We start from the raw sequence: 12,809 nt of genomic DNA on the forward strand, positions 1-12,809 counted from the left end.
TCTTACCTGAGCATCTGAGATGTCAGTGGGCAGGACTCTATTGGGATAGATATTTGGGCTTTGGGTGGGGAGAGGGGGAATGAGTTTGCACTGAAGCTGTCAGCTAGGATGTTGGCAGTGTCTGTGGGCTCGGTGTATTTTTGTCATTTTGGACTAATTCTGAGCATATCTGGGAATTCCCACCCAGGTTCCTAACATAACTAAAGAAAGCCTTGTGATTATCCTTAGTGTCCTGTGCAATTTTCTCTCAAGCTGGCCTTAGACGATTTTATGACTGCCCGTAGTTTTTGCTAATACTGATCAGAGATGCCTTCCCTTTTGGGATTTTGCTCTATCATGTAGTAGCTTCCTCCTTCTATTGTATAGTTTGTTTATGGCTGGGGTCCACCAGACAGGACATCTGCCTTTGGATGATTGGGTCTTGGTTTTATTTGAGATTGTGATGATCCATGCATTCCTGAAGGTGTTCATAGAATGCGTTTATAAAGGATTCTGAGGTCTGGGCCAGATTTTCCACAGGCCCGGGGCTTTGAAGGATTTCGCCTCGGTTTTGAGGTGTGAAATTTGCTTTAGAGAAGTTTTCACTGTGGTTTTCTGGGCAGGGGGTGGGGTCGGGATGTGAATATCCAGTGAGATTAGTTTATGGTCTGATCTTACCAGTGAGGGATACACTTCTGGTCTGGAGCATAGTGTCCCCATGTTGGTGATGATCAGGTCCAGTATGTTTTCTCCTCTTGTGGGAGTGGTAACAAGTTATTCCATAGCATTTGAGTTTATAAATTCTAGGAACCTTTGGGCTAGGGTGTTGGAGCTAGAGTAATGCTCCCAGTCTATGTTTGGGTAGTTGAAGTCGCCCAATATAATGGTGTTTGGAGAGACCTTCATATTTTCCAGTATTCTCAGGAAGGCCAAGTGGGGTTCCTGTGTTTGGGAGGGTGGTCTGTAGCAGGCTATAAACTGGAAGGCAGTTTTACCCACAGTTAGTTGCACATGGATAATCTCTGATGCTTCGTGCTGTGTCACCAACCTGGAGGTGTGGGTATCTTTGACGAATATTGATACTCCCCCCTCCTTTTGTGGTTCGGTCCAAGTTTTGGGGCCGAAAAGCATGGTATGAGGTATAACCTGGTAGTGCTGGGGTGCTCTCGTGAGCCTTGAACCAGGTTTCTGTTACTGCACAGATATCGATGTTCTCCATGCTAAGGAGAGTTTCGAGTGCGTGCATCTTGAGGTTTAGACTTCTGGCGTTGAGTAGCATTACTCTTAGTTTCTTATCCCTTGTGATACCTATGGAGGTGGGTTTGTCTTTTGAGCCTTGCCTAAAAAAGGCACTATGTGGGTAGCAAGAGCCTTTGCCAATATCCAAAAGCCCAGGGCTGACAGGTGCAAGCCGTCCCTAGCGAAGCATTGTGGCTTGTCGAGCATGTCATCCCAGGCTGACAGGCATTGGATCCCCTTTGAATGACACCAACACTTAAGCCAATTGTTGAAAGTGATCATCTTGTCTTCATATTGTGGCATCATTCTTGGTGAGGGTAAGATGCTACTCAAGGTCAGGGTCATACCGGCCTGGGCTACATGCTCAGAGAGCTCCTCTATGTCTCTTTCATGTAGTCCAGGGAGGTACGCTCAGGTCATTCACACCAGCATGGACAATGACTGAGTCATATTTGTACTTGCCTTGGAGTGACCTGAGTGCTTGTGTTATGTGGCGGATCCTAGCGCCCGACAGGCAGCTCACCGTGACCTTCTCCTTGTTCAGCCTGGTGAGCGGGACGGCAGTGTGCCTGACGATAGAGTCACCTATTACAAGTGTATCAGGTGTGTTGTTTAGCCTTAAGGGCTGTGACTGTTCGGCACACTGGCTTTGTGAGCTATGTGTTGCACGTGTTTTGTTTTGGGGTAGCGGTTGCTTGGGTGTCTGCTTTGGAGGTCTCTGCTGCTTAGGCAGATTTTTATTTAGAGCCTCCGAGTATGTTTTTGTGTGTTTATGTGTTTGGTTTGTTGTCGTGGTAGGTCTATGTGAGACTGGAATTGTAGTGAGTGTGGTTTCCTTCTCCTCCTGACTGGTTACGCCAGTACTGAGTTGAGAGAGCTTAGCCTCCAGTTTGGCTATATGGTTGCATCTCTCACATGTGTTGGAATTTGTTGGGAGGAGGAGAGGGTTGTCTGTGTACATGAGGCAGTTGTAACATTGCCTCAAGATTCCCAGATTCACCAGCTGGCCTGGAGAGGAGATTGAAAACTGACCTTTGGACATGCTAGAATAGTATTGGGAATTCCTTTATAATTGAAAAAAGGGCCAATGGGGAACAAGGTACTCAAGGGGAGTTTGTGAGGGTGTAGTGCTTTTAATTTTTTAGAGCTGACTTATATAATTGCTTTAGTGAGCAAGTGCCAGGTAACTTAAATGCAATGTGTTACAGGTAACTTAAATGCAAAAACGACAAACAGTAACTTTCTTTCAAGTGAAACAAGGAAATAAGTACAGTAAGCAATGCAAATATCACTAGGGATCCACAGAAGTGCTAAAAGGCCGCGTTTTAGGTGGAATTAGCGTTTCAGGGAAATAAACAAACAACAAGCATACAAATAAAGCTAGATTCAGCAGGCCTGGATCTAGTCTATGCTACAGCAAACAAGGTGTACCAATTTCAGTAAGAAACAGTTAGAATATGCAGGCACTATAAGCCTCTAACCAGAAATTCCTGCTCAGAAGGGCAGAGTCCAGCCTCTCCTCCCACAAGAGTGCAGACCGCAATCCTTCTTAACGTAAAATAACTGGCCTGAAGCCCAAGTGCTTAAACCAGAACTAATACACTTTTAGAATAACAGACACTGAGCTCTCAATCAGCAGTTCCCAACTTAGAAGGATGTAAGCTACCTGTCCTGCCACCACAGTGCAGGCCACAAACCTTCCTAATGTAAAACAACTGGTCTGAAGCTCAAGTGCTTAATCCAAAAGACTTAGAAATGATAGCCACACTTTAATCAAGTTACTACCAGCAGTAATAAATACAACTGAATACTTTAAAGAATGCCTGGATTAGTGCTCAAGTTATACAAACAAAGCTAGATTCAGCAGGCCTGGATCTAGTCTATGCTACAGCAAACAAGGTGTACCAATTTCAGTAAGAAGCAGTTCAAATATGCAGGCACGTTCATAGGTAGTTACTAGGATATTGGCCCAAGGGCCTACATAAGCCTAGCCAACAAGGTTCCCTGGCTTACACCACCCAAGAAAGTTATTTTCCTGTGCTACAGTCAAGCAGAGACAGAAAAGTGATCCCCAGAGAGTATTTCTTATTTCCCATCCACTTATCAAAATTTTTCTTGAAGAGTGCTAATGAAGAACTTTGCTGGACAGAGATGGGTAGTCTGTTTCAGAGTATGGGAAGTCTCTGGGACAGGAATCTATCCCAACAGCATGTCCTGTTTATTGTGATGACAAGGTTTAGGTCCCCTAGAACGTGCAGCTCGGAGGGATTGGGATTTCTTTAGGTGTAGCATGTCCAACAGCTCTGGGTTTGACATAGCTTTATATGTTAGGCAGAGATCACCTCAGAGTAGGCGATATGCCACAGAGTAAAGCTGGAGTTTTTTGAGATGGTCAGTGTAGGGCATATTTGTTTGAGGCCAGTAATCCCCTTTGTGAGGTACTTCTGTGGGCTTTCCAGCTGCTGCAGATGTCTTGTTAGGTACATTCCAAAAGGGGCGTTGTACTATATAATGGGTCTAATAAGTGTCGAGCAGAAAGTAACAATGCCCTCTTTTTTTCCTGGATGATTATTTACCCTTCTCTTGTTTCCAAATTAATCCTCTTGCTCTCCCCATCTCTCCACCTCCCTGTATTTTTTATTTATTTTTTTATTTTACATTTGTTAACTGGGAAAGTCCAATTGGACACAGATCCCTTTTCAGCGGAGGCCCGGGGAGAAAAACTCCACAAATTACATTACATAATAAAAATTACACACACAATAATGTAAACAAATTCAGAAAATAATGAAGGTAACAATAAAAAAAAAATCAGTGTAGTAGTTTTTTTATTCCTTTTCTTCATCCATTTATTCAGTTTCTTTTCTCTCCTTACCTTTCCTTTCTCAGTTCTCCAAGTATCCTTCTCAAACTGACTGGATATATTGTTTCCTGTATCATACAAGTTCTGTCTTTTCTTTGCCCCTTTCAGTTTGAGGCTATGTAGCTTTCTAAGCACCCTGCTGCTACCAGACAGTTTCAGAATTTTTAATAAAAATAAAAAATAATTACCACATAACTTTAAACAGCTGTATTTTAATCTGTTAAATACAATATATCATATTTTGTACAGCCTAACATCAGATGAATAAAAATTTATTAACTTACCAGTTAGACCTTTAAAAGTAAATTCTAATTTGATCTGCTCTGGGGATGAACTACCACTGAATTCAGTTTTAAACTCCACTTCCAGAAGTTCTACATGAAGGATTTCCTTTTGAAGGGATTTTTTAAACCACGGGCCCCTCTCTTGGTCAGATCGTAGGTCAGGTATTGGAAAACGTATACTAAGATTCAAGACTGGAGCAGTTAAAAGAATGGAAACTCGCCGGTTTGTGTGAGTTCGAGTCTCATCCAAGAAAACCTCTGCAAATGCTTTGTGCTATAAAGAAAAAAGAACAGACATAACAATGTAGTGTTAGTTAAAAACGTCTGCCTTACTTACAAGCTGTTTTATTAGTTTTAATATTATTACTACAGCATTACTCTAAAATGACACAGGCATGGATGAGACAATAAAATGTGATATTACCACACAGCTCAGCATACTTCAACAGTGCATATACCAGTCACAGGACTAAGCTCACCACTTCAAACTTGCCATTTTTAATCTCCAAAGCTCAACATCAACTTCTATTAGTTCTTCTTCCCATTCGCTGGGTCTACTAAACCAGTCTTAGCCTCGCCCCAGGGTTCAACCTGACCCACACTAGATGCTGCTGAGGAGCTTAAGGGCAATGATGCAATGTCACACTGCTGCCATGGACTGTGCCCTAACTACTGCCCTTATAACAGCCTTGCAAGCTATACAATTGCTGCCCACAGGAGGTGCATACATGCTTACACTCGTGCGTAACCTCCCAACTGAGCTGCACATTGCTCATGAAGCATTGAGCTCACCAGGTTCTCTAGTACGCTCGGCTTTGTTTATTATGCTCTTTTAGGTCGTCCACCATCCTGACGAAGATTTCAAAAAGTGTAGCCTAACAATGTATTTTACCAGCAAGGGTTGATTTTTTTCCAGCAAGACTATTTTTAGTTAACTACATTTTTTTAGCTAATTTTAGCTAATGTCTGAACTTCACTATTGTAGGTTTAGAGTGATTCTACTAACCACGTATGAGCTGGCTCAGGGTAGCTAACCTATCAGATTGTAAGGTGTGATGTTAAGTTGTCGTGCCCAATCACAATAAAGGTTTTTTTCACCCACACTTGATTGGCTCCCACTGACACACCTCCAGGTACTCTTACAAAAGGAAATCCTCAGAATCACTCTTTCCATTAAGGAACTACGCTTCGATGGTGATTGTACTTCTGGTACTTTTTACTTCAATAAAGTACGACCTTCTAGAATCTGAACTTCGACTGCATTGATTTTTTGCCACCACGGCGAGCAGAGCTCCTTAGCAGAGCCACATTTACGTTGTTTTGCCTGTTTTTTCTGTGTGTTTCATCTTTGATTTCTAGCTGCTACACTAGCGGTTCCTCTCACCAGGCGATCTGACCAGCCGGAACTACGACCTGTATATAAAGCCTTTCTAAAGGCTTTACTCAGCCTTCAATCACAAGCGCTCGGGTATGCACAGCCCTTCTCAAGGCTTTACCGGTAGCCCAACTTCTTCACCGACATCCCACCGTACCTTTATTAAGGCAGCCTACCCGGTCATCCATTTATTCTTGGCTTCCCTAGGGTATTTTATTCGTGCACATTTTTCCTCCTCTGCATAGGAGCTTGTATACCCAGGTCCCACAGACAGACATTTTCCTGCTTAACATTGGGCCTTTGTAAATCTTGAGCTAATAATTTTGGGGGGTGGGGCTGCATGAAGCATTTCGGACAGCGGCAAGTTGGAATACATATCTAGGCCATTATTTATGTATTCAAGCATTCATTTGACAACAAGAAGACATCTAAGATGTACACAATCACACACATGTCTATAATTGATGAGAGTGTGTGTATTTGTGTGTGTGTGTGTGTAAATGCTTGTGCAGACAGCACAGCTCTCAATTGTTCCTGATCCTGATTTTGCCTCACATTTGGTCAGAGCCTCTTAAAATTTGTAGTTTCCTAGCAAACTGTTGTTGACTAAAGTCACCAAATTATGATACATATGAGTTTTGGAGTTCATATAATGCACAAAATGCTTGCTAATACAAAACGTGTTATACTAGTAACTTTCTAAGTACATAAGAACAATATTTAAAATTTGTCCCTGACTCTTGAGATAAGCGGTTGAAAGAGAATGGTGGATGATGTGGACTGCACTGCATGATTTCAAAAGCAGCAACCTGAAATAGATTTCTGGGTGATTTTTTATGTATTTATTCACTCATTTGATCACAGGCAGCATCTAAGCTGCAGACAACCATACAAACGGCTGCAACTGGTGTGTGTGTGTGTGTGTGTGTGTGTGTGTGTGTGTGTGTGTGTGTGTGTGTGTGTGTGTGTGTGTAATTATACACTGTAAATATTTTATAATGTTCCAATCAGCAAAAGGAATAATGCTGTGAAAAATATAATATTTTATGCAAAAAAAATGAAAGTGCTTTGGTTGTGTGGTGAAACAGTTTTGTAATGTTGCTCTACGTGGATCTATACATCATACAGCACTAAAATAGGCAAAATCTTTTTTTTCTGTTTTTTTCCCCTAGAAAATGAAAAATCACATTAAAAATGACCCAGATGGTCAAGAAAATGTTAGCTTGCATGGCTTTGTTAGAAATACCTGAAGCTTAGGTTCACTTCTAGTCTAAGGTGTCTTCTGTGTTTTATTTATCTGCAACACAAATATGTATTCAGCTGTTCAACCAGCTGACAAATATACAAATGTTATACTAATTCTGCCAACTGAACTGTAGTTATGACTGGCAGGTACAGCAATCCAAGGAAACTGGTAAGTGTACCTTTTTACAGTGCAGTAAATATACATTCGTTTGGTACACCTATGTTGGGGTACATCAATTATTAGCAACACAAGGGTTCTAATTTTATAGGCTGCACCTGATAAAAGGGTGAATTTACACATTTGAACCCTCTTGGAATATACTTCTTAGAAGTTCAGGCCAAATCAGAGGGGCTGTGGCTGACTACGTTTGCTAATAACTGCAAATTAGGTGCACTCACTGAATCCCCAAATTATGTCAATATACTTCAAGAGGGACTTACACAAACCAATGATTGGTGCCAAAGCCATGGACTGAAACTCAATGCAAAAAATGCATTATCATCTCCTTCGGTAAAAATGATATCCCTGCAGACTATCATCTAAATAATAATACCCCAAGTAACAACTCAGTAGTGAGAGACTTGGAAACGCAAGTTGACTGTAGCCCAAACTTTGACCACCATGTGTCAACTGTAGTAAGGATGGCATCCTACGTCGCACACTTCATTAACAAAGGCATTGCCTCAAGAGCGAAAGAGGTCATAACACCCTTGTACTCGACCTGCATCAGGCCAGTAACTGAGTACAATGCTCCCCTCTGGTATGTATCTTATCAGGCACCTGCAACAACTTGAGAGACCTCAGAGATCTCTAACCAAGAAAATTCATGGTCTCCAGCACATGTCATACACTGACAGACTGAAGTCACTGTCACTGTACTCAGCAGCATACAGACTACTTAGAGGAGACTTGTGCTTGGCCTACAGAGCAATCGTTGATCCAAACTTAATGGAAATGCTGCACATCCACAAGTCAAATGGGACACGAGTCACCCGCTCCAGGGACCTTAACCTGGCTTGCTACATAAATATGGAGAGACTACTATATCTCTCAGAGGTTGCCATTCCTCTGGAATAGGCTACCAGTCTACATCAAACAGAGCCCCTCTATGAATCTATTTAAGTATAGTCTGGATGACTGGATAGGAAATAGTAAATACCTGCCAGGGATTTCACCTATGACCCTACTAGATATGGGCAGCCGTTGTTAACTAAGATCTCGAGTTTAGGCAAGATCCTTTATACTGGGTTTTTCTAGTATTATATTTGATACACACAGCTAGGTTTATAAAGACCTTCAGGTCAATAGCCCAGTAACCACCTATGAACCTAAGAGGGACTTACGCAGACCAAGGACTGGTGCCAAATCCATGGACTCAAACTCAGTGCTAAAAAATGCATTCTCAACCCCTTCGGTAAAAATTATTTCTCTGCTGGCTACCATATAAATAATATTACCTTAAGCAGCAACTCAGTAGTGAGAGACTTGGGAACGCAAATTGACTTTGCCTTAACTTTGACCACCATGCGTCTACTGTGGTAAGGAAGGCATTCCATGTTGCACAACTCATTAGCAAAAACATTGCCTCAAGAACGAAACAAGTTGTAACTCCCCTTTACTCCTCCCTCATCAGCCCAATACTAGAGTACAATGCTCCCTTTAGTATGCATCTTACCAGGCACCTCCAGCAACTTCAGAGACCTCTGAGATTTCTAAGAAAATTCAGGGTCTCCAGTATATGTTGTACATTGACAGACTGAAATCACTGTCACTGTATTCAGTTAACATACAGACTACCTACAGCAGACTTGTGCTTGGCCTAAAGAGCAAGCTGTGATCCAAACTTAATGGAAATGTTGCACATCCGCAAGTCAAATGGGACACGAGTCACCTACTCCAGGGACCTTAACCTGGCTTGCGACATAAACAGGACCTGCTGGAGAAACAGGTATGTCTCTCAGAGGGTGCCACTCCTCTGGAATAAAAGTATTAACAGATGCAGGACCGGAAAGTAACTTAACAACCAAACAAACGGTCAAGGCAGCAGCAAGTGTCAGCCAATACAAACATTTAATTTAAAAATTCACCACAAGTGCTTTCACCCTGACAACAATGCAGGGCTTTTTCATGTGTAAATACAAGCATAAAATTCAATATATATATATATATATATATATATATATATATATATATATATATATATATATACCCCCATTAATAGAAAAAGGCGCCAAAAAATTAAAGAAACACTCCAAAAACATAGTGGGTTGTTCTTTGCAACACTTACTATGTTTTTGGAGTGTTTCTTTAAGTTTTTGGCACCTTTTTTCTAAATGGGGGTATATACTGATTGAATTTTATTCTTGTATTTACACTTGAAAAAGCCCTGCATTATTGTCAGGGTGAAAGCGCTTGTTGCGAATTTTTAAATTAAATATTTGTATTCGCTGACACTTGCTGCTGCCTGGACCTTTTGGTTATTAACTCCTCTGGAATAGGCTACGAATCCACATCAAACAGAACCCCTTTATGACTCTGTTTAAGCATAGTCTGAATGACTAGATCGGAAACCGTAAATACCTGCCGGGGAGTTCATCTACGACCCTACTAGAAATGGGCAGTTATTGCTAATTAAGACCTCAAGTTTAGGCAACATCCTTCCTCTAGTATTATATTGGGTATGTATGGCTAGGCTTGTAAAGACCTTTGGGTCTATAGCATAGTAACTTCCTACAATCCTATGAACCTTCAAGGATGGAAATTTAAGCATATGCAAATTTTGAGTGCTATGGCTTTGGGGCCTCTGCTATGATTTTTGACGGCTCCCAATTACGATTTTGAAAACTGAGTGGTTGATAGATATACTTACCTTATCAAATTTAGTATAATTAATTAAATCAAAAGAAACATCACATTGGTGAAGAATATTCTCTATGACAAGAAGAAAATAAATCTTATAGGTTTTGGTGACAAAAATAGTACAAGTAGACAAGGAAAGTATACAGTGTCTACAGAACACCGGATTTCAGCATCTATCAACTGTATCACACACACATTCAATACAGCTAACATAAAATCCAAATATTCAGTGAGAGTTAGAAAGGCTGCAAATGTCCACATCCTTCCTTTAACAATTCACTTTCAACTTGTGATAAGTGTTTGCCAATGAGATATTGTGCACATTCTGAGCAACATCTATTTCTGTATCATCAATGAATGCCCCTTTAGGAGAACTAGCAGGGGTGGACATAAACAAAAAAAAACAGGGTCAGGTCAACAAGTTTAGATTCAATATTACAAACATTTTATATGTTACCCAAATTCATAAAAATTTGGAAATGCCTCTTGGCAGATCCATAATATCTGGAAAGAGTTCTTTGACAGAAATTATTTCTGCTTTTCTAACAAAGTATCTTAAACCGTTATTAAAATATGTATGTTCTCATAACCAAGACACAATTCAATTTTTGAATATAATTAAGGACATGCAAACTGAATAGGGATGATTATTATGTACCCTTGATATTTCAGCCCTGTATACGAACATCCCTCATTGGGCTGGTCTTATGGCATTGGAGTTCTGGTTAAATAAGGCAGGTCTGTATTCCCCAGGCTTTAACATGTTTTTATTGTGTTTAACTGAACAAGTTCTTACTAAAAATGTGTTTTACTTTGGAAATCAATGTCATTTACAACTTAAGGGAATGACCATGGGGATTTCATTTCCACCAATATATGCTGATCTGTTCATGTGGCACGTGGAAGAACAATTGATTTATGACTGATTTATGATGAATCTTTATTTTTGGGTGCTATGGATATCTGGTGTAGATATCTAGACAACTGCTGGTTAGAGTGGAGGTCGGACCCCGTTTATCTGCAGGAATTTGTGGATTATTTAACTGAGAATGAATGGGGGATGCAGTATACTATTAATCATTCCAAAACTATTACTTTTTTGGCTGTATTAATTATAGTCATTCATGATCATACGTTGCAAAATTCTACATTTAGGAACTATCTGAAGTTTAATACATTATTACATGATACCAGTTGTCACCCCAGACACATAATCAATAAAGTTTTTCGGCTTTTCCCAGTTAGGGGACACCACAGCGGAACTCCGGTCCGCTCATGATTGGCAGTGGATTTTACGGTGCCGAGTTGTCAGCCTGACGCCCAACCTTCAACGAAGGCACGCCCATTCACACTCGCACCTACCAGCATGCCTTTAAAGTCACTCAACCGCGGGGAGGGCATGCAAACTCCACACAGAAGGCGCTCCAGCTGAGAATTGAATGGGAGAACCTCTTGCTGTGAGGCGACAACGCTAACCGCTGCACCACCATGGCTGTTCCAGACACATAATCAGAATCAACAACATCCCAAAATCTCAATTTTTGAGGCTTAGGAGAACATGTTCATCTTCCTCTGACCTTATAAATCATGAACAAGATTCTGGTTCATAGATTTTGTGATAGACGATATTCTCTAAGTATTGTTAATCAAGCACATATTTCAGCAAATCAGGTGTCCAGATCTTCTTTGTTAAAATATCAGCTTAGGAACAAAAAGGACAAACAACCCATTAGATTTATTACTAATTTTGGTGATAATACTACACTGATGTAGTATTAAAACATTGTGATAGTTTGTTAATGGAAGATAGACTTAAGGAAAGCATACCTTCAAAATGCCTCTTCTTCTTGTAGGAAAAGCAGAACGATGGCTGGGTGGTTTAATCATTATAAAAAGATCCATAATGAGGGTAGGGAAGAAGCATCAGTTTGGGTTGGATGGACAAAGATTAGTGGGTTTTATATGTATGTCTGTGCGTGTGTGTGTGTGTGTGTGTGTGTGTGTGTGTGTGTGTGTGTGTGTGTGTGTGCATGTGTATTATATCTTCATACATGTGTGTATATATATTATATTGTGTGTGTCTGTGTGTGTCTACATACACACACACACACACACACACACACACACATATATATATATATATATATATACATATATATAAATGGATTGGACACTCTAAATTGGCCCTAGGTGTGAGTGTGTGTGTGTGACCATATGTGTGTCTTCTTCTACAGAAGGTTGGGCGCCGGGCTGGCAACTCGACACCGTAAAACTCCACTGCCAATCATGAGCAGACCGGTGATCTGCTGTGGCGACCCCTAACCGGGATAAGCCGAAATGTTGATCCTTGTGGATACTGTAATTTTTGTAAATTTTTTAACAAAGATAAAAGTTTTTCTTCGAAAAATAGTTCTACTGTATTTGATATTTCAGTATATTGCAGATGTAATGCGGACTGGGTAGTATATTTGGCTACCTGTTCTTGCTCAGCATTTTATGATGGGCAAACTTCGCTTCCCTTTAAATTAAGAATGTCTGAACATTTGATTGATAAGTCCATAAGTGCTTTGTATAAGCACACTTTAAAACATGCGTCAGCTAGGTTTATGTTTACTATTATTGGCAGAGTTTATCTTAGAACAAACAATAAAATGGGATGGCACCTGATGCTAAATCATAAGGAACAGATGTGGATCATTAAATTAGGTGCCTTACTTGCACCGGGACTAAATGAGCAGTTATGATAGCCAATGATGATTGAGGCAATGCTATTTAAATGTGATTGAGTGGTGGTGTTATTATGCACTGATGAAGGCTTACAGCCGAAACTGGCATGCAGGATGTATTTATTTTAATATGTGGTATTAAAGTTTCATTACTGGAAGCTGAGTGATGGTGCTGGCTGTTTTGTTGGTTAACTGTAAGTTCACCCCAGGGGTTTCACCTGTGTTCCTCTTGGACAGG

The 12,809-nt window shown here is 40.6% G+C and overlaps 1 protein-coding gene across 1 annotated transcript in view; it reads right to left on the reverse strand.

The window, feature by feature from the left end:
- ATG2B (autophagy related 2B) overlaps positions 1–12,809 on the reverse strand; it is a 1,825,281-nt gene that overhangs the window by 1,201,809 nt on the left and 610,663 nt on the right. Inside the window, exon 14 of the mRNA XM_044074646.1 lies at positions 4,366–4,639. Within this exon, the coding sequence (XP_043930581.1) occupies positions 4,366–4,639 (274 nt within the window). The remainder of the gene's footprint in view (positions 1–4,365; positions 4,640–12,809) is intronic.

This window comes from Protopterus annectens, chromosome 6.part0, assembly GCF_019279795.1.
Source record: "Protopterus annectens isolate FY-2018-M chromosome 6.part0, PAN1.0, whole genome shotgun sequence".
Classification (NCBI taxonomy): domain Eukaryota; kingdom Metazoa; phylum Chordata; order Ceratodontiformes; family Protopteridae; genus Protopterus; species Protopterus annectens.